Source organism: Herpailurus yagouaroundi, unplaced genomic scaffold, assembly GCF_014898765.1.
Source record: "Herpailurus yagouaroundi ecotype Mexico unplaced genomic scaffold, PumYag 184, whole genome shotgun sequence".
Classification (NCBI taxonomy): domain Eukaryota; kingdom Metazoa; phylum Chordata; class Mammalia; order Carnivora; family Felidae; genus Herpailurus; species Herpailurus yagouaroundi.
This window is the reverse complement of record NW_024412415.1, coordinates 30,058,484-30,083,551: the sequence shown is the minus strand read 5'-3', so window position 1 is coordinate 30,083,551 and position 25,068 is coordinate 30,058,484. Positions and strand designations below refer to the sequence as shown.

The following is a 25,068-nucleotide window of genomic DNA, read 5'->3' as shown; positions in this document are numbered from 1 at the left end:
ATAAAATGGCTATAAAATGCTTAGCCAAAGCATGGCATACAATACTCAGTAAATATTACTTATCATAATTACTTAATGAATGATATTTTATTGTCTGAAAACACATGATTTGTTCCCAAAAGACTTCTTTTGGGAGACTGCCTAAATCGTGCAAACAAATGCAACAAAATTCACGGGGACCCATGAGCCCGCAAATTCCTAGTTAACTCCAACACAGGCGGGCCACGCCTCCAACCGTGCAGGCCACGCCCCCAGTCGCTAGCAGAACCCGCCCTTCAGCTCTCCCCCCCGGCCCCGCCCCTCCGGCCTAGCACGCGCACGCCTCCCATTCCGACGCGCCTGCGCAGGGTAGGCTTCCTTCAAAGGCTATGAGGGTGCTGGTGCGGCGTTGCTGGGGTTCTCGGCCGGCTGGTGGAGGTCCGGACGCAAGGCAGATCCCCCAGTGGCGAGCGCTGGCCGGGCTTGGTGCGTCCCCTGGCGGGGAAGACGGCCGGGGCGTCCGAGTCCGCGAGAAGCCGCCCTGGCGGGTGCTCTTCTTCGGTACGGACCAGTTTGCCCGAGAGGCGTTGCGGGCGCTGCACGCCGCCAGGTACCGGGGCCGGGGCTTGGGGGGCCCGGCTGCCGAAGGCGCTGCTGCCGAGCCACTGCGCCAGCTCCGAGGGCTTGGACTCCTCGTCAGGGATAGCAGCGGCGCCGGAAGGGTCTGGGCCCAGATCTTGGCGTCTCCGGGCGCCCGGAAGGTGCACCGTTCCCGTCTGGTCCCTCCGGTCTACACTCCGGCTCCCGGCTTTATCCGTTCTCCTAGAGCTACCGGGCGCTTCAAGGGGCCAAGCCCGCGCTAGTCGTTTTGCATACCTCATCCACCACAGCCACCACCCTCTTGCCCCATTTGTGTGTAAGGAAACCGGAGCTCGGAGAGGTTAGGAGATTGCCCAAGGTCATCAAATGAGCTGGTTCGGCCTTGAAACGGGGTCTGACTTCAAAGTCCTCCCCTTTCCACTTACTCCTGCCTCCTCTTCATCTAATTTGTACCCTCCAATCCTTTGGGCTTCTTGCCGGTCACAGGCATACCCATGTCTCACTTTCCTGCCCCCCATCTCCTTGTATGCAACGGGACTCAGTTTTCTGGAGCCAAAATGAGGACATAGTCCACAACCGAACTACTTTCAACTGAATAAATTTACAAATCAGAACTCTTAGGTGTACATTTAGTATTTCTGAAATTTAACAAATCTTATTTACAGGGGAACGAATTGAGACCCACTCTGTTCTGAAAGTCCGTATGGTATATGGTAGTGGCTCTACCCAAATATACTGCTCTGCCTTCTTTCTTCCAACTTCCGTTTATTTCCCCACTCCGTTTTTTCCTGATGTGTCCCCAACACTCATTTCTGCCTTCTCCAAGTCTTCCCTGCAGATTCTACACAGCAGCCCTCCTATTGACTCCCCCGGCAATCCCCTTGTATCATATCCCTCCCTCCAGTGCTCTGCCCTGGCACCCAGAAACACTCCCTTCATACATGTTCCCTTTGCATACCCTCCCTGATGTACTGTCCACATGCTGCTTTCCCCAAATTGCCTCCAGAATCGCACTGCTTGTGTGCTGACCTTTCTGCTGATGTTTCACTTGGCAACTCCATTTTTGTGCTTTGTCGCTATATACTCATTTCCTTATTACTTCTCCATACCTGATGCGATACCTGCTAAATTAATTAACCCCACCCCCGGGTACTGGAATACTACACAGCAGGTAAAAAGAAAGTAGTAGTACTAAATGTACTGCTATGAAATGATGCCCATGGGTGTGTGTGTGTGTGTGTGTGTAAAGTATTTATTGTTTGACTAGCACATGGTTGTGGTACAAAATTCAAAAGGTTCAAAGGATATACAGTGAAAAGTCAGTTCCTTCTGCCTCTATCACTTCCCAGTTCCTCTCTTCACAGACAGCTACTGTTTCCAGTTTTTTATTTTAGAAATGTTCGACAGATATACAAGCAAGTGTATATTTAACCCACTTTTTAAAAAGACTCATAAAATGGTATATATAGTGTTAAGAGGAAAAAAACAAAATACAGAGCAATATATATAATATCCTAGTTGTGTAAAATGTCTGTACTGTATGTGTTTCTGTATGCACAGGAAATTTCTAGAGTCATGCCATCCAAACAGTAGCCACTAGCCACATGTGGCTCTTTAAAAATAATTAAAATTAAATATAAAATAAAAACTCAGTTGTACTAGTTTTAATCACTTACCCTTAAATGTTTTGTGAATTTAACCACAAAAGTACTGTGGAAGTATGGGAGGTAGTTTAGCTTTGAGTCATTGTCTTAACATTTTCTTCCAATCTTTCCAACGTAGGGAAAACAAAGAGGAAGAGTTAATTGAAAAATTGGAGGTGGTCACAGTGCCCTCCCCATCACCAAAAGGACTGCCAGTGAAGCAATATGCTGTCCAATCTCAGCTTCCCGTGTATGAGTGGCCAGATGTGGGATCTGGAGAATATGACGTTGGAGTGGTAGCTTCATTTGGCCGACTTTTGAGTGAGGCTCTTATTCTTAAATTTCCCTAGTAAGTTTTTTTTAAAGGAAATAAAGTATAGAGGACTTGGTCTTTGCATATGGGCCTGGTGTTTAAAGTGCAATGACTTGAATTCTAGTTCTGCTGTCTTTAGTATTTTAAGGTAAAAAAAATTGTGTTGGTGTCACGAATACGTGATGCTCTTCATCTATGGGCTCTCACTCACCCTCACTTAAATTCCTTGTTTATGGGGACACCTGGGTGGCTCAGTGGGTTGAGCTTCTGATTTCAGCTCAGGTCATGATCTCACAGCTCATGAGTTCGAGCCCCCCATCGGGCTCTGCTCCTGTCAGCACACAGCCTGGTTCCAATCCTCTACCCCCCTCTCTGTGCCTCTCCCCTCCTTGCGTCTTCTCTCTCTCAAAAATAGATAAACATTAACAAGAATAATAAAATAAACTCCATGTATATGCTGACAGCTCCCAAATTTGTCCCTCCAGTTCAGATTTCTCCCTGAATTCCAGGCCACTGATGCACACTGCCTCCTCCACAGTTCTGCTTGGGTGTCTGATAGGCGCCTTACACATAAGATGTCCTAAACTGCATTCCTGAACTTGTGCCCCAAACCTGCTTCTCCCTACGTCTTCATCTCAGCAAATGGCAACTCTACCCTTCTAGTTGTTGAGACTCAAAACCTTTCAGTCATTCTTACTGCTTATCTCACCCCACACATCCAGTCCATCAGGAAATTCTATTGGCTCTGCCTTCAAATTCTATCTAGAATCTCACTGGCTGTCTCAACACTTTTATTGCTGTTCTCACTGTCATTCTGCAGTAGCCCCCTAACTGGCGTCTATTCCTGTCCTTGGCCTTCTCAGTCTTTTACCAACCCAGCAGCCAAGCAGGGGAGAGGCAGAGGGAGAGAGAGAGAATCTTAAGCAGGCTCCACGCCCATCGCAGAGCCCAGCTCAGGGCTCAGTCTCACAACTGTGAAGTCATCATGACCTGAGCCAAACTCAAGAGTCAGACACTGACTGACTGAGCCATCTAGGTGCCCCAAAATGATCCTTTTAAAGCAGAAGTTTGATCATGTCATTCTGCTCAAAATTCTCTGGTGTTTTCCCATCTCAGAAGAGGTCAGAGTCCTTATATGGGCCTACCTACTGGGTTTGGTCCCCTCCTTGCTGTCTTAGTGTTATTCCTCAGGTTCACTCCGCTCCAGCCACACTACACTGGCTTCTCTGCTGTTCTTGAACTTGCCCAGCATTTACCTTCTTCAAGATCTCTGTACTTATTCCCTCTGCCTGGAATATGTTTGCATGTCTTATTCCCTCACCTCTTCACATCTTACTGATAAAATTTTCTGTGACTCCTATTAAAATTGTAGTCTCCTACCTAATACTCCTACTCCTCTGCTTTATTTTTCCCCACAGCCCTTAGAACCATCTGGCAGACTTTTTGCACGTTTTTGTTGTTGTTTATCTCCCACCCTTTGCGCGTAAGCTCCCTGAGGGCAGAATTTCTTCTCCTTTGGTTCAGTGTTGCTTGTATCCCAGCACTTAGAACAATGCCAGCACATGAACTGTGCTCAGTAAATATTTGTTGGATCAATGAGACTGGTCTGAACAGAGCTTTGAATATAAGACTCTTACCTCTTAGACATACACTCCCAAGTGCATATTCCTGCGGTGGAGACATCATTAAACTAAGATAGCTTACTTAGTAAATGATTTAAGTTGCTCATCTATGGTCAATACGTGTGTTAGGGTAAAAAAAAATACATCATTGGATGGGGATTCAAGAAGCTTGTTTTAGGCATTCTATATGCAAACTAAGTGAAACAAGGGTAATTATGTGACTAAACTATAAACATTCACATTGTCCATGAGATGCACAGTAGGGTTTGAGTAGTTCTTCTCATACAGTATAAAAGGTATTTTTTGCTTTTATTTAAAAACTCCAAGGGGCGCCTGGCTGGCTCAGTCAGTGGAGTATGTGATTCTTGATCTTGGGGTTTTAAGTTCAAGCCCCATGTTGGGCGTAGAGATTACTTAAAAAGTAAAATCTTTAAGAACTCCCAGACATCACAGATTATTGTGGAACACCTTTGGAACAGTGAGTTCTTGTTCTGTTTTTAATTGAGTTTCATTGGCCTTTTATGGTAATAAAGTAAACTTAATCTCTGGCTCCCTTTACTGATGATATAAGACTAGATTTTCTTTTATTTATTTTTGAGAAAGAGAGAACACACGAGCAGGGAAGGGGCAGAGAGAGAGGAGACACAGAATCCCAAGCAGGCTCTGCACTGTCAGTGCAGAGCCCGACGCAGGGCTCAAACTCACCAACCGTGAGATCATGACCTGAACTGAAATTGAGAGTAAGGTGCTTAACCAGCTGAGCCACCCAGGCACCTCAGGTATAAGACCAGATTTAACTTTGTTTTTCAAACTTTCTCGGGAAGTATAATGATAAAAAGTAGCATATTTGTTTAGGTAGCAGGAACTAAATGGTAAAGCCCATTTGCACACTAATTTCTGCCTTTTTCTGACTCAGTGGCATATTGAATGTCCATCCCAGTTGCCTCCCGAGGTGGCGTGGTCCAGCGCCTATAATCCATACCGTGCTTCATGGAGACACAGTTACTGGAGTGACAATTATGCAAATTAGACCTAAAAGGTAGAAGATATTTTCTTTTCTCTAGACTTTGTAATTTTCAATGTTGCTGTCAATCTGTTTGGAAGGGACATGGAAGTAGATGAATGGATGGTGCTAATTCCTCTTAACTCCAGAGTGCCTTCCCTTTCTGTCTTTTCCTGGTTTCTAACACAAACTATATGTGGTTTTGTATTATGAAGTATTTCTTTAAAGTCCTTGTGAAATGTGTGGCTTGTTGATTGAAATAAATTATACCATTAACAAGTGGATTTCTTTAAAAGATGTGTAAATGAGAGGTGGATTTTTGTATATTAGTTGTTACAAATCTCAGTTCTGTTAGCCTAGGTTTCTGTGGTCAAAAATTTTGGAACCTGAAATAAGACTATATTGTATGCCAATGTGTAATATAACTGTCTTAAACATTTAATTATTTTAAAATCATACTGTGGTTTAAGAAACAGGATTATATCAAGTTGCTATCTGTTATCACCTAATGTCCCCATAGAAAATAATTCACAGGTTCACAAGAACAGCTGTATATCTGGGATTTGCTTTAACTAACTTCAGAAAAAGGGAGGAACATGTGAAACAAGTTGCAAAACTTTGATGATTCTAAAATCTGGGTGATGTTATTTGGGGATCAGGTGACTATTCACTCTAGTTTTATGGATGTTTGTAATTTTTCATAGTAAGAATTTTATTAAAGCTTATAGAATAGAAATTAAATTGAAATTAAATTGGAACTATAATTAACAACCACAAAGTTAAATATTTAAAATAAAGCATATTTCTAATAAAAGTTGATAGCCAGTATTTACAGAGCTAGATGTAAAAATGTAAGACTATGGGAATGCAAATACACTTGTGCCTACTTATAATCACCAGTGATTATAATCCAGGCAAAACTCTTGTCTTTTGAGAAAGGAATTATAGGGAGAAATCATTATGAATTTAATTGTACTTCCTTGGAAAATCAATTTTTTGCTCTATGCCTTCATTGTATAAATAGAAACTTTTTAAATACTATTTATTGCTAAAGGTATAATTATTATTTTTAATGTTTTTTATTTTTTATTTTTGAGAGAGAGAGAGCGTGTGAGCAGGGGAGGGACAGAGAGAGAGGGAGACAAAGAATCCAAAGCAGGCTCTAGGCTCTGAGCTGTTAGCACAGAGCCCGAAGCGGGGCTCAAACCCATGAACCATGAGATCATGACCTGAGCCAAAGATGGACGCTTAACAGGCTGAGCCACCCAGGAGCACCAAGGTGGAATTATTTGTAACTGCAATTAAGTCCCTAATGTGCAGCTTCATACTTATTTCCTTTGGGAAAAAATAGATTTAAGATCTAAATACAGGCAAGATTTTACTTATTTCAGACTGACCTTTCTCTTTGGCTAATGGCTAACAGTCAAATTCACAGCCAGGGTTAAACTATTCTTGTGATGTGTAAACACTCATGTAGACAAACACATTGATCTTAAAAAATAGTAATGTTATCATTTGCTTTTGCTTTTCTATAGGTTTGACGTAGGCCCAATTCTCAAACAGGAAACGGTTCCTGTGCCACCTAAGAGCACCGCAAAGGAACTGGAGGCAGTGCTGTCAAGACTGGGTGCCAACATGGTACAGTTCTCCCATATCCCACTGCTTTCTACTCATTCAGTAGGTCTCCTAACTGTTTATGATGAAAGGAACACTTGCATGATGTGAAATTTGCAGCTGTTTTCTATTAAGTGATTTCTATCCCTGGCTTTCTAAAATTTAGGTTGGCATTTCTCATGTAAGTCTTTGAGAAATTTATCGAGTACGTGCTTAATAAAGGCTCTCAAATGAAATGCATGTGTTTCTGTGGTCCACCACACCACGTTTCAGAGGCCTTTAGACTCTTCTTGCCAGTCTCATCTCACCCTCAGTCTCATAGAATCACCTGGTGCCCCCGTCAGACTGGCCAGTGGCCATTCACTCGGTGACTGGGCACTTCTCCCACTTCTGTGCCTGTGCGGCCGCCATCGCCTCCACACACACTGGAGCTCTGTGGACCCCCTCGCTATACACGAGCTCTTCAGCTTTGTGTAGCTTGAATCTGCATACAGTAGGTCTGAGTGAATGCTTAGTGACCAAATTAATGATTTTCACATGAACTAGTTAATTTTCTACAGAGGACAGTTTTCCCCCATCTAGATGGTGCTTTCTAATCTAGGCACTCGCCTCAGAAGTGTTTTTGTAATAGTGGCTCTCATTTATCGAGTACTGGCTCATGTGCCAGGACTATTCTAGAAACTCTGTAGACATTATTATTATTATTATTATTATTTTACCTTCCCAATAAACTTCTCAAATAACTTTTCCACAATACATGCTGGTAGGTGGTGGAATTGGGATTTGAACCCAGAACTGTGTGACTCCAGAGTACATTCTCCTTCTTTGAGGCTCCACTCCCTTCCCTCCCTCAGGGTCAGAGTGTGGATTCTGGAGCACATGCTGTCCTGACACCAGAGCTTGCATAGCCAGGCAAAGCTCAGCGTTCTCTAAAAGCATAACATTGCCCCATACCCTGCAGAGAGCAACATCCACACTCAAACTCCATTGAGTAGACACGTGTCATCACAGCTTAAGCCAGTTTACTGCCCTGCCCTGCCACACAGCTCCTTCAAAATGTTTGATAGTGTCATGGTACTGAATTATAATGTATTTCTGTTTTTGTTCTCATCTTGAATGTGTTGCTCTCTCTCTTTTTTTTTAAGCTTATTTCAGTTTTGAAAAATTTGCCTGAGAGTTTGAGCAATGGAAGGCAGCAGCCAACTGAGGGAGTGACACATGGTGAGCGAGGACTGCGGAGACCCTTCCCTCCTCCATGAGGTTTTGTCTGTCTTGATAGCACCTGAACGTCCTGACTTCCTCACTTGCACATTTCTCTTAATTTTGACTAAAGATTTAGTGCCCACTTGTATGTCCCTTTCCAAAGAATGGTTGGTATGGTCTCCCTTCCCCTCTTACCCTTGTAGCCTCATGAAGGTGTAGAAATTTTTTCCCACTTCTTTATATGGAAAAGTACCAAACAGAGTGAAGTTAAAAGATGGTGAATACCTGTTTTATCCAGAGTCAACAATTATTAATGTTTGGCCACATTTTTTTTCTGTGTGTGTGTATGTATGTATATATATATATATTATATATGTGTGTGTGTGTATTACATTTTTTTTAAATCTTTTTTTAATGTTTTTTATTTTTGAGAGAGAGAGAGAGACTCTGTGAGTGGGGGAGGGGCAGAGAGAGAGGAAGACACAGAATCTGAAGCAGGAGCAGGCTCTGAGCTGTCAGCACAGAGCCTGACATGGGGCTCAAACTCATGAACCAAGAGGTTATGACCTGAGCTGAAGTCTGACGCTTAACCAACTGAGCCACCCAGGCACCCCTATTTAGTACATATTTTTAGATTTCTGCTTAATCGTTTGGAAGTATGCATCGTAACCTGTCATCCCTAAATACTTCAGCATGCATCTCTTAAGAGAAATGAACAGTTCCCTAATAGCATCTAATATCCAGTGCATATTTAAATGTTGCTAATTGTCTAAAAACTTATTTTTTAGCCATATATTTTTTCAAACTAACATCTAATTGTAATTAGTTGTTATGTCTCCTTAATCTAGAGTAATTTCTCCACAAATTTTTTCCTTCCATGTCATTGACTTTTTGAAGAGACCAGGCTAGTTGTCTTTCCTTCCAGTGTTGTTTTAACTTGTTTTTCTAGCCCTTAGATTTCTTGTGAATTGGAAGTTTTAAAGGCTTGATTAGACTCAGGCTTGAAGTTTTTGGAAAGGGTATTTCATAGATGATATTGTGTTCCAATGATATTTGTTTCAGTTTGTTTTTAATTTTAAGGATTGCTTTTTATTTTTATGATTTGTTTCTTGAACATGTAAAACATTTACGTGATTCAAAAGTCAAAACTGTTTAAAAGGGTATACTCAGAGAAGTGTTGCCTCTGTCTACTCCAGTCTACTCCAGTCTTTGGATGTCACATCAGTGAGCCATAATACCAGGGTTGTATCGAGGCTGGTGAGGTTAAGTTGGATCACTTGGTTGAGTCCAGTACAAAGATTTATTTCCGCTTTTGCAGGGGTAGGTAATCTGTGGGGTAATGCTTTGGCACCATGCAAACATCCTGCTCTCTAACAGCCTTTCACATAATAATTTTGGCATGGGTTGATGCTTCTTTGTTAAATGATTTATTTCATTAGGGATTGCAAAAATGGTGATTTTCCAATTACTTTTACCTTTAATACTTGACATTATTCTGTAAAGAAGAGCTTTTCATCATTAATTGAAGATGAATTTTAGTTCATCCAAAAATGGTAGGATCAATGCTTGATTCTTTCTGTAACTACCAATTTTTAGAGTAAGAAGTGGGTGCCATAATCACCTTCAATTATGGTAGCAAATGAGATTTTGAAATTATTATATGACTCATGAATGTTCATTTATTGTGTTTTAAAGTTAGTTGCATTTATAATTCTTTATACTGCTCAAGTCATCCCAAATTTGGCCAGTGGGAGCCCCTTAAAGTTGGGTCCTGTATCCTTTATTTTGTTTTTATTAATAAAAAAAATGTTTTTAATGTTTATCTACTTTTGAGAGAGACAGAGGACAGTGTGAGTAGGGGAGGGGCAGAAAGAGAGAGGGGGAAAACACAGAATCTGAAGCAGGCTCCAGGCTCTGAGCCGTCAGCACAGAGCCGGACACAGGGCTCGAACTCTGGATCATGACCTGAGCCAAAGTCGGATGCTTAACCGACTGAGCCACCCAGGTACCCCTGGTTCTGTATCCTTTGACAACCCCAGGTAGTTTTTGAGTGCTTCCTTGCTTTCTTTTTCTAAGATGTCCCAGGCTCACTTTGTGAATTCTCAGCGTTGTTCATTTTAGCAGGGGGTGATATTTAGAAACAGTCTGGTGCAACTGTGTGTTCCAGGTTAAGGTGTCAATAGACAAGGTGAGGCATTATATATATATTTTTTTAATGTTTATTTTTGAGAGAGAGAGAGAGTGCGCGCGCACGTGTGAACAGGGGAGGGGCAGAGAGAGAGAGGGAGACACAGAATCTGAAAATAGGCTCCAGGCTCTGAGCTGTCAGCACAGAGCCTGACATGGGGCTTGAACTCTGAACAGCAAGATCATGACCTGAACCAAAGTCAGACACTTAACTAAGCCACCCAGGCATCCTGAGGCATTATATTTTTTAAATAATACTTGAGTTCATACTGTCACTGATTTAAATTTTAATTTCAGGGCTTTTCTTATATTTTCTTTTAAACTGTTAATACTTTCAAAAATTAACACTGACCTATTTATTTAATTGCTAGGCATAAAATAGTTTCAAAATTACAACACCAGTATTACTATAAACAGTAAAACTACTGAGTAATATTTCAGATTTCTCTGCAGTTTTTTTTGTCCATAGACTGCAAAGAGTGTACAGAGTACCATGTTCAAAACTTACTGGAGATGATTATTTTTTCCATGTGGTTTTGTTATCTAGTTTGATATATAGTTAAATTTATTTGCTTCAATTTGTTTTTAATTTTCAGAGTTGCTTTTTTTCCTCTTTATGATTAAATTTGATTTTTTGAATCACATAAAACATCTCTGTGATTAAAAAATTTAAGCCATTTGAGGAATAATACTCAGAGGAGTTTCACTTCCATCCCTAGTTCCTCCTTCCGGTTTCCCTCCCTCTGTAAGTAACTAAATGAGTTTCTGATTTAGCCTTCCAGTTGTTTCCTTTTATCAAAATAAGCAAAACCACATATTTTTTATTGATTTTTCCTTTTTTTCTTTCACAAAAGGTGGCATAAAATATACACTCTTTTGTACCTTTGGGTTTTTTTAACTTAACAGTGTACCCTGGAAACCCTTTCCTATCAGTAAGAAGAGATTTTCCTTGTTCCTTTTTTTTTTTTAATTTTTTTTAATGTTTATTTATTTTTGAGAGAGAGACAGAGAGTGAGTGGGTAGGGGTAGAAAGAGAGAGGGAGACACAGGATCTGAAGCAGGTTCCAGGCTCTGAGCTGTCAGCACAGAGCCTCATGTGGGGCTCTAACCCACAAACTGTGAGATCATGACCTGAGCTGAAGTCAGATGCTTAACTGACTGAGCCACCCAGGCGCCCCACCTTGTTCCTTTTTATGGCAGCATAGTTCTTACTTGTGTGGATAGATCATAATTTATTCAACAGAACCCCTATTGGTGGGCACTTTGGGTGTTTCCAAGCTTTTGCTATTTCAAATAATCCCATTGTAGATAACTTGGAGCATATTTTACTTCCTAATCAAATAGATGAGAAATTGCATCTTGGAGTAGTTTTAGTTTACGTTACTTCTATGAGTGAGGTTGAGGATCTTTTTATATGTTTAAGGACTAATTGCATTTCTTTTTTCTGGGAAAGGACATTATATCTTTTGCCCATTTTTCTATCACATTTTTGGTCTTCTCAGCTTTTAGGAGTACTTTATATAACAGATTTTTAAAAATTTTTCTTTAATGTTTGTTTATTTTTGAGAGAGAGACAGAGCACAAGCAGGGGAGGGCCAGAGAGTGAGGGAGACACAGAATCTGAAGCAGGCTCCAGGCTCTGAGCCATCAGCACAAAGCCTGATAAGGGGCTTGAACTCAGGAACTGTGAGAGCATGACCTGAGCTGAAGTCAGACTTCACTTAACTGACTGAGCCACCCAGGTGCCTCTATGTAATAGATTTAAATAAATCTATATGATATAAAGTACTCCTAGATATGTTATTATAATATTACATAGATATATATATATATAGGTTAGCATATAACATATTTATTATAAATCTAAAGTGTTGTGATAAAAATTATAGATACTTTCAGTTTGTTTTTTCACTTAATTTATGACCTCTCCGTCTTACAAAAGGTTGTTTTTAGTAAAAGCTTACTTTTATGTAGTCATATTTATCATTCTTTAATTGCTTCTGGATTTTGAGTCATTCTTAGGAGGGCTTTTTCTACACCCAGGTTATAAAGAAATTCACCCATTTTTCTTATAGTATTTGTATAGTTAATTTGTTTATTTTTACTTCATATTATGGAAATTTTCAAACATATTCAAAAGTTGCGAAAATAATACAAGTTCTCTTATATCTATTATTCAGCATCAATGTTACTAATTCATGGCCATCGAACCTGATATTTATTCTTGCTGTTGGCTTTATCTTTCAGCCCCTAAGATTTCTGCTGGTACCAGCTGTATAAAATGGGAGGAGCAAACTTCAGAGCAGATATTCAGACTTTATCGTGCCATTGGAAATATAGTAAGTTGGAAGTCAGATTGCAGTTTTACTTAATTGTCTTTGTGTGTGTGTGTGTGTGTGTGTGTGTGTGTGTGTGTGTAAATAGTTTTATTTAGGACTGAATCTCAAACCTAAGAATCCTGAAATTCATTTTATTTTTAAAACTTTAAAAAAAAATTTTGGTCAAATACAACATAAATTTACCATTTCAACAATTTTTAAGTGTATAAATCAGTAGCATTAAGTACATTCATTTCGTTGTGCAAACCATTGCCACTGTCCATCTCCAGAACTTGTTCATCATCCCATACTGAAACTCTGTACCCACTGAACACTGATTCCCCCATCTCCCCTTCCCACAGTCTCTGGTAACCACTGTCCTGCTTTCTGTCTCTTAGAATTTGCTTATTCTAGGTACCTCATATAAATGGTATCATACGATATTTGTCCTTTTGTGTCTGGCTTGTTTCACTTTGCATAATGTCTTCAAGGTTCATCAATGTTGTAGCATGTATCAGAATGTCATTCCTTTAAGTTTTTATATGGGCCTTAGAATTACAAAGCACTTTTGAATATATATATATTGCAGTTTCCCATAACCAAGTTTTATTACCCATTTCATGGATGAGGGGAATGATGGGTGCCCCATCACTAAATAATATAAATCTCATTCCTAATCTATTGCTTTTTGCAGTACGTCTTTCTGCCTGTAGCCAATTTTTTACAACAGAATTCTTAAATACTCAATTTCTACAGATAGTATACCAAATGGAGTTGTAACTTTAAATTACTTATTTATTACATAATTCTTTATTTGTACTTACAGTATTTATTAAATACTTACTAAAATACCTGGGGTGCCGGGCTGCCTCAGTTAGTGGAGGATGTGACTCTCAGTCTCGAGGCTGTTAAGTTCAAGCCCCACGTTGAGGGTGTAGAGATTACTTAAAATCTTTTTAAAAAACTAAAAATAAATACTTATTAAAATGCCTGAGGGACGCCTGGGTGGTTCAGTAGGTTAAGCGTCTGACTCTTGATTTCAGCTCAGGTCATGATCTCGTGGTTTGTGGGTTCAAGCCCCATGTCGGGCTCTGCACAGTGCAGAGCCTGTTTGGGATTCTTTCTCTCTCCCTCTCTCTCTCTCTCAAAATAAATGAGAATAAACTGTAAAAAATAAATAAAAATAAATAAATAAAATGCCTGAGTTAAATTCTCAGTTCTTTGACAAATTTACTGTTTTTTTCCCCCTTCATTTTGATAGCCTGTTGTGTTGTTTGAACTCTAGGCCTACCAAGTGTGGGATTTTTAATGGACCACCTGTTATTAATGTTGGGTAAAAAGGAGAGCTGTCACTGAATATCTTTAGCATGCCAAGTTCTTCAGTGAAGATCACAATCACACATTGTGGGTATTATCTGATTTTAAGTTGATGAAATTGAGGCTTGAAGTAGAGAATGGATGGTTATTGAATGATGTTGCACAAGGTCACATTTTTAGTTAGTGAGAGTCAGGTTTTGAACCAGATCTGTCTCACTGTAAACCTTGTACTTTCCCCATTGCAGCAGAATGACGTAGGGAAAGGAACATGGACTTTAGAGCCAGACAGAGCTGGGTTTCCTCTTGTCTCTGCCACTTCCTAGTTTGGTAGACTTGGGAAAGTTATTTAGCTTCTGAGCTTTAGTTTGTTCATCTGAAAATTAGGGCTGATATAATGTATAAGAAGCATCTAGTATAGTTTCTGGCAAAGAGTACGTACTCATTAAATGTTATCTGCTATTATTCACATATTCGTGCATTCATTAAACAAAATATTTTTTGAGAGCCTATTATGTGTCAGGCATTGTTCTAGGTACTAGAAATACAAATGATGTGAGAAGATGGAAACAAGCAAATAAGAAAAATATCAGTGTGATAAATTTTTTGATGAAAATTAAAATAGGATAATGTGATAGATTAACTGGAGGTTATTTTAGATTTGGTAGATGGGGAAGGAATCTCTGAACTGAAATTTAAGTTTAGATCTGAAAGACAATAAGGAGCCAGTCATGCCAAGCTCAGGAAAAGAGCATTTCAGACAGAGGGAGCAGCTAGTACAAAACCTAAGGAAGACTAAACAAGATAAAGACCTCACAAGAAAAGAAAGCCACGTGAATATAGCGGCTTCACAAGAATAGACTTCACAATAAAATAGGCTTTACAATATAGACTTTACAAGAAAAGAAAACCACCTTATGAATATAGCAGCAAAAATCCTCAGCAGAATTACCAAACCAAATCAAACAATGTATAAAAAAGGATTATATTCCATGACCAAGTGGGATTTATCTAAGGAATGCAAGATTGAATCAACATACAAAAATCAATCTATTAACATACCATATTAATAGAATAAAGAGCATATAATTTACTCAACAGAGGCAGAAAAAGCATTTGACAAAATCCAACACCATTTCAGGATAAAAATGTTCAACAAACTAAGAATAGAAGGGAACTTCCTCAACCTGACAAAAATCCACAGCTAACATATTTAATGGTGAAGGCCTGAAAGCTTTCCCCCTAAGATCAGGAATGAAACAAAAATGTCCACTCTCACCACTTCTCTTCAACATTGCACTGGAGGTTATAGCTAAGGCTATCAGGCAAGAAAAAAGAAACAATACAGAATCAGACTGGAAAGGAATAACTAAAGCTCTATGTACAGAATCATAAAGAATCCAAAAGAAACTTTTAGAGCTAATAAGCAGTAAAGAAGACCTAAGTAAATGGAGAGACCTTGTTGTTCATGGGTTGGAAGAGTATTGTTAAGATGGCACTATTCCCCAATTGATCCACAGACTCAACGCAATTCCTATAAAAATCCCAGTTGACGTCTTTGCAGAAGTTGACATGCTTATCGTAAAATTCATATGGGATCCCAAGAGCCCAGAATAGCCAAAAAATCTTGAAAAAGAAGGACAAGATTAAAGAACTCACCGTTCCTAATTTCAGAACTTACTACAAAGCTTCACTAAAGAAGACAGTTGGGTACTGATATAAGAATAGACCTGTTTCTCAATGGGATAGAATTGAGAGCCCAGAAATAAACCTTCACATTCATGGTCAATCGATTTTTGATAAGGGTGCCACCATAATTTGATGGGAAAAGAATAGTCTTTTTTTTTTTTAAGTTTATTTTTTTAGATGGAAAGTATGAGCAGGGGAGGGGCAGAGAGAGGAAGAGAGAGAATCCCAAGTAGGCTCTGTGCTGTCAGTGCAGAGCCCAACGTGGCTCAAAGTTGAGATCATGACCTGAGCCAAAACCAAGAGTCGGACACTTAACTGACTGAGCCACCCAGGCACCCCGGGAAAGAATAGTCTTTTTAACACATGGTGCTTGGACAACTGGATATCCACACTCAAACAAATTTGGATTCCTACCTCACACCATGTATAAAAACGAACTCCAAATGGATCAGAGACCTAAATATAAGAGCTGAAATGATAAGACTCTTGGAAGAAAACCTAAGGATAAATCTTCATGATCTTGAATTAGGCAATGGTTCTTAAATATGTTGCCTAAAGCTTAAGTAACCAAACTAAAAATAGAGAAATTGGATTTTTTTTAATATTTATTTATTTTTGAGAGACTGAGACAAAGTGAGACTGGGGGAGGGGCAGAGAGAGAGGGAGACACAGAATCCGAAACAGGCTCCAGGCTCCGAGCTGTCAGCACAGAGCCTGACGCGGGGCCCGAACCCACAGACTGTGAGATCATGACCTGAGCTGAAGTTGGACGCTCAACCGACTGAGCCACCCAGGCGCCCCAGAAATTGGATTTTAAAATTAAAACCTATTGGGGCTTCAAAGAACACTATCAAGAAAATGAAAAGACAGCTTACAGAGTGGAAGAAAATATTGGCAAATCACATATCTGATAATTGTCTAGTATCCAGAATATATAAAGATCTTATACAACTCCACAACAAAAAGACAAAACATCGTCATTAGAAAATGGGCCAAGCATCTGAATAGATATTTCTTCCAAGAAGATCTATAAATGGCCACTAACAACATGAAAAAGTGATGATTTTCATTAGTTGCCACAAAAATACAAATCAAAACTGTACAGAGATACCACTTCATACCCACTAGGATTGCTATAATTAAAAAAACAATAACAAGTGTTGACATGGATAGGGAGAAATTGGGAACCGTCATACATTGTTGGTGGGAATGTAAATGGGTGCAGGTGCTATGGAAAATAGTTTGATAGTTCCTTAAAATATTAAACACAGTTACATTACTATATAATGATCCTTATCTTGTATAATTCACCTTTTCTCTCTACTGAGAACAAGCTTGTGCTATAACAGAATGAGAACCTAGGAGCCAGGAGGTAAAATTTGATTCCTAGAGCTCCCATTTACTAACCAAGAGCAAAACTCCTTTCTGGGTTTCTGCTTTTTTACCTCTAAAATGGGGTTAATGACCATGTCCACAGCTGCCAAGATCAAAGGAGATAAACCTTGTGAATTAAATCCGTGCAAACATATGATTTTGACAGTAATGATGGTGGATACTGAAATGACTATATTCTTACCATCCCTTTGCTTTCTGTAATGCTGTGATGATAAGGTGAAGATGATCTTTACCCTCCTCAAGAGCAAGAAGAATATATTCTGAACAAGAACTATATGTCTTGCATGTTTATAACTCTCAGTAAACATAAACCTTTTTTTAGTCAGCATGTTTCAAAAATATTTTGATTTCTTTGAAAGAAAAAAGTTACATGAAAATTGTTTCATAACTCTTACTGGAAGTGGGTGAAAGAAAAATAAGTCAGCAAATTTGAGAAGAGGATATTGTAGTGGGGCGCCTTGGGTGGCTCAGTCGGTTAAGTGTCCGACTGTTTATCTCAGCTCAGATATCGAAATCAGGGTCGTGAGTTCAAGACCCAAATTGGCATGAAGCCTACTTAAAAAATGTTTAAAAATTAAAAAAAAAAAAGAAGAGGATATTGTACCAAGACATGTCACATTGAAGATCATGAACACCTATGAATCAAATGTATTTAATTCTTTGATGCAATGTTCAAATCTTTGCAACAACCTAATTCTTCTGAAAATTAAATTGTCCTCTTTAGGGAATCTCATAAAAAGAGCATTGAGCTGAGAATGAGAAAACACAGATTCCGGTGCTTGGCTCTCCTAACTAACTGTGTCTAAACTTGGGAATATAGCTGCATTCTCTGGGCCTCACTTTCCTCATCTATTAAATGGAGGATTGAACTACAGCCTGAAAATCAATTTATTTACTTCAGAAATTTCAGAGAACTTGTGTCCTGGTATGTGTTAATTTTTATGAGTCTAAAAAGTGACAAAAGTGGCATTTCACACTGTGGGGAAAGGTGAGATGGATTGTCCAGTAAATAGGGTTGGGACAACTGAACTGGTTAGCCATTAGAGGAGGAAGCCCTCAAATCCTGCCTTTCAAAGTCAACGTAAAATGTAGATGGATCAAGCATTTAAATATAAAAGAGTAAAGCCACAAAGAACTGGGGAAAAAACACAGTTGAATAATTTTACAATGTTAGTAATCTTAAAGTGTGGGATAGCACTTTTAAGTTTGACATGAACCACTGGAGTCATGAGAGAAAAGATTGGCTAATATTACTACAAAAACTAAAAAAAGTTACACATAGGAAAAAATTACTGTACCCAAGATTCAAAGTCTACACACTGGGAAAAAAATATTAATAGTAATAAGAAATGGAAAGTAATTGAAATGTCCATCATAAAGGTTTTGGTTGCATAAATTATGGCATAGTCATAAAATGGAATATTGTACAAGTACAGCAGATAAAGACTGAAATAGACATGCATGCACTGATGAAAGTTGCCCACGCTTATTGTTAAGCAAAAAAGTCCCTTTGAAAAACAGTACGCTCTAGATTTTTGTAATATTTGTAGAAAAAACTACAAGGTTATACACATCAAATTGTTAACAGTGGTTACTTCTAGGGATGGGAGTACAGAATACTTACTAAGTTTTTTAATGTAATTGTGGTAATGCATTTTTTATAATGAACATAAATCTTACATTAGAAATGTTTTGGGTTTTTTTAATGTTTATTTTCGAGAGAGGGACAGAGTGTGAGCAGGGGTGGGGCAGAGAGAGAGGGAGATGCAGAATCCGAAGCAGGCTTCAGGCTCCGAGCTATCAGCACACAGCATGACATGGGGCTTGAATCCATGAACTATGAGATCATGACCTGAGTCGAAGTCAGCCGCTTAACCAACTGAACCGCCCCTTACATTAGAAATGTTAATAAAGATATAAACATTGATTTTTTTTTTAAGTTTATTTATTGACTTTGAGAGAGAGAGCAAGCTGGAAAGGGGCAGAGAGAGAGAGAGAGAGAGAGAATCCCAAGTATACACTGCCAAGCATGGAGATCATGACCTGAGCTGAAATCCAAAGTTGGTCGCTTAACCAACTGAGCCACCCAGGCACCCCTATTGATTTTTATTTATTTATTTTATTTGTTTATTTAAAATTTTTTTTTAATGTTTATTTTTTTTTGATAGAGACAGAGCATGAGCAGGCGAGGAGCAGAAAGAGAGGGAGACACAGAATCCGAAGCAGGCTCCAGGGTCTGAGCTGTCAGCACAGAGTCCGACACGGGGCTCGAACTCACGAACCGTGAGATCATGACCTCAGCCAAATTCAGACGCTCAACCGACTGAGCCACCCAGGCGGCCCAAACATTGATTTTAAAAGAGTGTTTTAAGGTCTTACAATCTTGGAGACTTATGTAGAAGGCCACACCTGTGTTCTGTTTTGTAAGGTTTAGAGACTTCGCTCCCAATTCCTCTGTAATTGGGAGAGAAATCAGACCATAATAATACAAAATAGTAGTTGAAAAGGGTTTGGGGGTTAAGTGTATTCTTTTATTATACCTTCTTTAATTTTCTTTGCAGATTCCGTTGCAGACACTCTGGATGGATAATGCCATTAAACTTCTGGAACTGGTAGAAGTTAATAGTTCAATCCTCACTGGTACTAACTTTTGAATAGCTGATGTGGAAAATGTTTTCACTATAGTCCATTTGAAAATGTGTCTTTTTTACCACAGGTTACAGTTACTAAAAATAAGAGTTCTTTTAGTTTGTGTCAGTTCAATAATAATTATATTTTATATTCATTTATTGTCTTGCTCTTTGCAGTGTCCGTTCACATGTATTTTTTCATTCAGTCACTGTAAGAATGTGGGAAGTAGGCAAAGCAGTGTTACTATCCTATTTTAAGCTCTGATTCTTTATACTAAGGTTTTCAGGGAGTGCAAAATGATTTGGTCAGTTTCATTCTGGTGAATATCATAATGAAAATCTTAGTGAGAATCCTAGACCAGGGTGTAGCATTTCATGACACAGTCTGTTCATTCTAAAGCCCATCAGTGCCTCCAAATGTGGTGGACTGAAGGAGTGTGAGTCACAGAGGGAGCTGGCCCAGCACAGAAGGAGTCAGAGTTCCCCAGGAATCTAAGACTTGTTTGGTCATGGATAGAAGGGCCAGCTTAGATCCTAAGCTTCCTGTATACCTCTCCACTGGTAGATAGTTATTTCCCCCAAATGGTCAAAATTTCTAAATTCAGCATTTTTAGTTTATCTTGGGAGACTGGGTGAAGGACTCATAAGTTCCTATGCATACTGAAAGCTTCCCTTTGAGTTTGAGATACACACAGCATTATGGCTCCATTGTAAGTTTGGATTACAAAGTCAGGACATCAGCAGGTATGCCCTCTCCAGTATTAGTACTGCCTCCCAGGATGTTTGTTTGATTTTTCAGAAGCGCCATGAAGTTATTTATAATAATTATTTATTCTAATATCCTTTTCCCCCCATTCTTTAGATCCAAAATTAACAGGACAACCTGTTATTCCAGGATCAGTAATATATCACAAACAGTCACAAATTCTGCTGGTTTGTTGCAAGGTACATTTTTCTTTTAGTTTTAAACTATACTTGTTTTACTGAGTTTAATCATTTTTAGTTAAGATTTTACTCAACTATCCATCAGATTGAACATTGGCTCAATCTGGGCAGTTTTTGTTGTTTTTTTTTAATATTTATTTAGTTTTTTGAGACAGAGCATGAACGGGGGACGGTCAGAGAGAGAGGGAGACACAGAATCTGAAACAGGCTCCAGGCTCTGAGCTGTCAGCACAGAGCCCGACGCGGGGCTCGAACTCACAGACCGTGAGATCATGACCTGAGTCGAAGTCAGACGCTCAACCGACTGAGCCACCCAGGCGCCCCTCAATCTGGGCAGTTTAATTTTCTTAAGAAATAGTTGAATCTCTAGTATAATTTTTTTAAAGTGATGTTTTACCAAAGCATTATTACTCAAACAAGATTCAGTAACCTTAGTGCTTTCTTAAAAGAAATTTGTATATTCTCACTAATCCATTGTAAACTAACTTGTTAAAACTAACAAGTCTTGGGGCGCCTGGGTGGCTCAGTCAGTTGAGCGTCCAACTTTGGCTCAGGTCATGATCTTACGGTCCATGAGTTCGAGCTCCGCATTGGGCTCTGTGCTGACAGCTCAGAGCCTGGAGCCTGCTTCGGATTCTGTGTCTCCCTCTCTCTCTGACCCTCCCCTGTTCATGCTCTGTCTCTCTCTGTCTCAAAAATAAATAAAACATTAAAAAAATTAAAAAACAAAAAACTAATAAGTCTTGGGGCACCTGGGTGGATCAGTTGGTTAAGCAACTAACTCTTGATTTTGGCTCAGGTCATGATCTCACAGCTCATGAGTTTGAGCCCCATGCTGATGGCACAGAGCCTGCTTGGGATCCTCTCTGTCCCTCCTCTGTTTTCTCTCTCTCTCTCTCTTTTTCTCTCTAAACAAACAAACAAACAAACAAACTTTAAAAAAACAAACTAACAAGTCTTGTTTAACTAGCAAGTTGTCTTGCTAATATGATGATCATAGAAGACAGACATATGAAAGTATGTAGCTGAACTACCACAGTGCTGGTATCCTACTTGCTTTTAGTGTTCAACAGTGGTTAAAGAAGGGATTTCTTAACTATTTAAAATGACTTGAGGAGCACCTGGGTGGCTCAGTCAGTTGAGCATCTGACTTCGGCTCAGGTCATGATCTCACTGTTGGTGAGTTTGAGCCATGCATCGGGCTCTGTGCAGACAGCTCACAGCTCAGAGCCTGAAGCTTGCTTTGGATTCTGTGTCTTCTCTCTCTCTCTGCCCTTCCCCTGCTCACAGTCTCTCTCTCTCAAAAATAAACATTAAAAAATGAAATAAAACAAAATAAAATGACTTTAGAACCATTATTATTTAATGACAGTGGCCTGAGAGCTGTTGCACATTTTTTCCATTTCCTGGTATTTTCCTTCATGGTGTTTATGTGCAATGTTTCATGCTCAAGAGGTTGTGTTTGAAATGTGTGATAAGAGCGCCTGGGTGGCTCAATTGGTTAAGTGTCCAACTCTTGGTTTCAGCTCAGGTCATATCTCACAGCTTATGAGTTCAAGACCCACATTGGGCTGTGCCCTGACAGCACAGAACCTGCTTGGGATTCTCTCTCTCCCCCTTTCTTCCCTCCCCAACTTGTGCGCTCGCTTGCTCTCTCTCAAAATAAGTAAACATAAATAAATAATAAACTTATTAATGAATGAATGAAAGAGTGGTAGAGTGATCTGACCTACACAGACTATAGATACAGAGCTTCCGCATCAACCTCTCTTCATCTTTCTTCAACTTATTCTCGAACAATGTAGGGTGCACATGTTTGCTGTCCTTGTCTGGGTCTTTATATATCTGTATTGCAAATCTGCAGTTTACTCTCATAGAAGATGGGGTTGTCTGAACATGTGAGTTTGAGTGCCACCAGTTATGTCACGTCGGACAAATCACTCACCTCTGAGCATCGGTTTTCTCTTCTAAAATCAATTCCCTCTGGGGATGATAGTGGATCTGCCTTTTAGAGCAGTTCTATTTTTGATGACCAGTCATAGTAAGATATATGGACATACTCTAAAAACTGTAAAGTACCATGCAAATATAACATCTTTATTCTGCTTCCTTTATGTTTAAATAGGTTTAATTTATTCAGGTCTGTACATTTGTTATCACTCAGTAATAAATGCAGTCAAAGAAACGTGTATGTTACTTAGTACAGTGCTGTCTGCAGCTAGGCATTTGGTAAGATTTGTAGGTTTGTTTGTTCTCATGATAAAAGTTCTATAAACTAAAATGTAAGAGTTTTGCCACCACTGTCTAGTCACTTTCTTTTGCTCTTTAGGATGGTTGGATTGGTGTTCGATCAGTGATGTTCAAGAAAATGCTAACAGCTACTGATTTCTACAATGGATACCTGCACCCCTGGTACCAGAAAGATTCCCGAGCTCGACCAAGCCAGTGCAGATTTCAGACTCTCACACTGCCAACAAAGAAGAAGCAGGAAAACAAAATTGTTGCTATGCAACAGTGCATTAAGTAGTTAGGAAGTAGATGGACAAGAATCTACTACATATTTGTAATTTATTAAAAGCCTTCTTTACAGGGAATTACCTTGACTTTCAAAGAAGATGACACTGTTGGAGGGAAAGATTATTGTCAAAAGATGAATTACCTCACTTCCCATTTTTTGTTTAACAGTAATTAAAGACTACTTTTCTATTTGAATAACCAAAAAAAGCTTTAAATAAAATTTAATTAAAATAAAATTTTTATTTATAATGTGAACTCAAGGAGATTTTATCTTTCCATAAAAGCAAATGCAACTAGTGTGTGTGTGCCCCATTGATTATGCTATCATTTCAGCAGTATTTAATCTACATTTCTGACTTTCAACACGCAGTAAAGTCAGCTCTTAAGAATTTATACACCTTCGGGGCGCCTGGGTGGCTCAGTCGGTTGAGCGTCCGACTTCGACTCAGGTCACGATCTCGCGGTCTGTGAATTCGAGCCCCGCGTCAGGCTCTGTGCTGACAGCTTGGAGCCTGGAGCCTGCTTCGGATTCTGTGTCTCCCTCTCTTTCTGCCCCTCTCCTGCTCATGCTCTGTCTCTCTCTCCCTCTGTCAAAAATAAACATTTTTTTAAAAAAATAAAAATTTATACACCTTCTAGTTTTTACAATGTAGTAAACATAATATTTAATCATCTATGTCACATGGATTTATAGTATAAATTCATATTTTACATCTAGGTTTTCTTAAAGTAGGAATATGCTAACATTTTTCAACTTAATTGTGCAATATAGGTTATTGAGCATCTGGTCTGTACAAATTCATCTCTGTCTCCAAGAAAGTCAAGCACTTCTCAAACAGGAAGGAGATACAGTGGCCAGCTGTTGAATTTTTGAAAATCTTTACATATTGGCTCTTCCTGAAAATCTTCCATTCATTAATTCATCCATTTCACATGTATTGACAGGGTGATTATGTAATTGGTCATTTACATTAGACACATTCGTGAGTAAAGGAAGCACTTAGAAAAATCACTCTTGGACAACAAGCATAAACCAGGACTCTCCTAGGCAAACCAGATTGTATGGACATCCATTCTATTTACTGAACGCTTACAGTGTTACCAGCCTTTATGCTGCTTGCTGGAGATTCAGAGATTAAGTAATACTTGGAATCTTCAATCTACTGGGGAGACGAACATGTAAGCAAATATAATACTGTTAGGAATGACATAATGGAGGCATAATGGAAGCATTAAGTCTCTCTCAAGGGACTCAGTGGAGGCTTTCTAGAGGAGGTAGAGCTGACCTGAGGTTCCAAATGATGAGTTCACCATGCAGACTAAGGCATTCTAGCATGTGCAGAGGTATGGAGGCATAAAAGAACACTATCTCTCATAGGGGGTTATGGAAATGTTAACTGGATGGCGGGAGCATGATAGCCTTTTATTATCATTTTCTAAACTATAAATTTGCTATGCATTCTCTTCATTGTATGAGCCAGTTACATAAACTTACAGACATATGCAGCTAGCTGGAAAAAAGCTAACTGGATCATGGAAGGGAAACAAATGGCATGTTAAACACGGGGTGGGGGTGGGGTGGGGAAGCACAATGTTTTGAAGAACCTGAAAGAACTGACATGAAAGGAATAGGATGGATGGAGATGAGACTGGAAGAGCAAATCAGGAGGGCCACTTCGCAGAGGGCTGTGAAAACCATGAGAATCGGACCTTTGTCTTGCATGCAATAATCAGAGAAGACCAGATTTGCATTCTGGAAACGTAACTTTGGTAGTGGGGTGGAAGATAGAGTGGAGGTAAAACCTGTGGCAGGAAGATCTGTTGGGAGGTTAGAAGTATGAATATCTGAGTTATAGCAGCAATTATGAGGGAGAGGAAAAGGATTTACAAGATTTTTGCTTTCAGACTTCTCACTCCACCACTGACTAGCTCTTTGGTCTCTAACAAGTCCCTTAACATCACTGAACTTTAGCTTCCTCATATGTGAAATGAGGCTGAAGGTTAAACAACAACAACAACAACAACAAAACACTACCCAAATAGTTTTGAGAATCAGTGACTGTGTGGAAGTGCTTTTTTGCTGTTGTTTTTCAGTT

At 39.3% G+C, this 25,068-nt stretch overlaps 1 protein-coding gene across 1 annotated transcript; it reads left to right on the top strand.

Moving 5' to 3' along the window:
* Window positions 1–354: 354 nt before the first annotated feature.
* MTFMT (mitochondrial methionyl-tRNA formyltransferase) lies at window positions 355–23,227 on the top strand. The gene is made up of 9 exons (XM_040492982.1): window positions 355–589; window positions 2,362–2,571; window positions 5,074–5,196; window positions 6,696–6,798; window positions 7,920–7,995; window positions 12,412–12,503; window positions 19,442–19,520; window positions 20,373–20,455; window positions 22,785–23,227. Exons 1-9 carry the CDS (start codon window positions 369–371, stop codon window positions 22,980–22,982), a joined length of 1,185 nt encoding a protein of 394 aa, XP_040348916.1. The 5' UTR covers window positions 355–368; the 3' UTR covers window positions 22,983–23,227.
* Window positions 23,228–25,068: the final 1,841 nt, after the last annotated feature.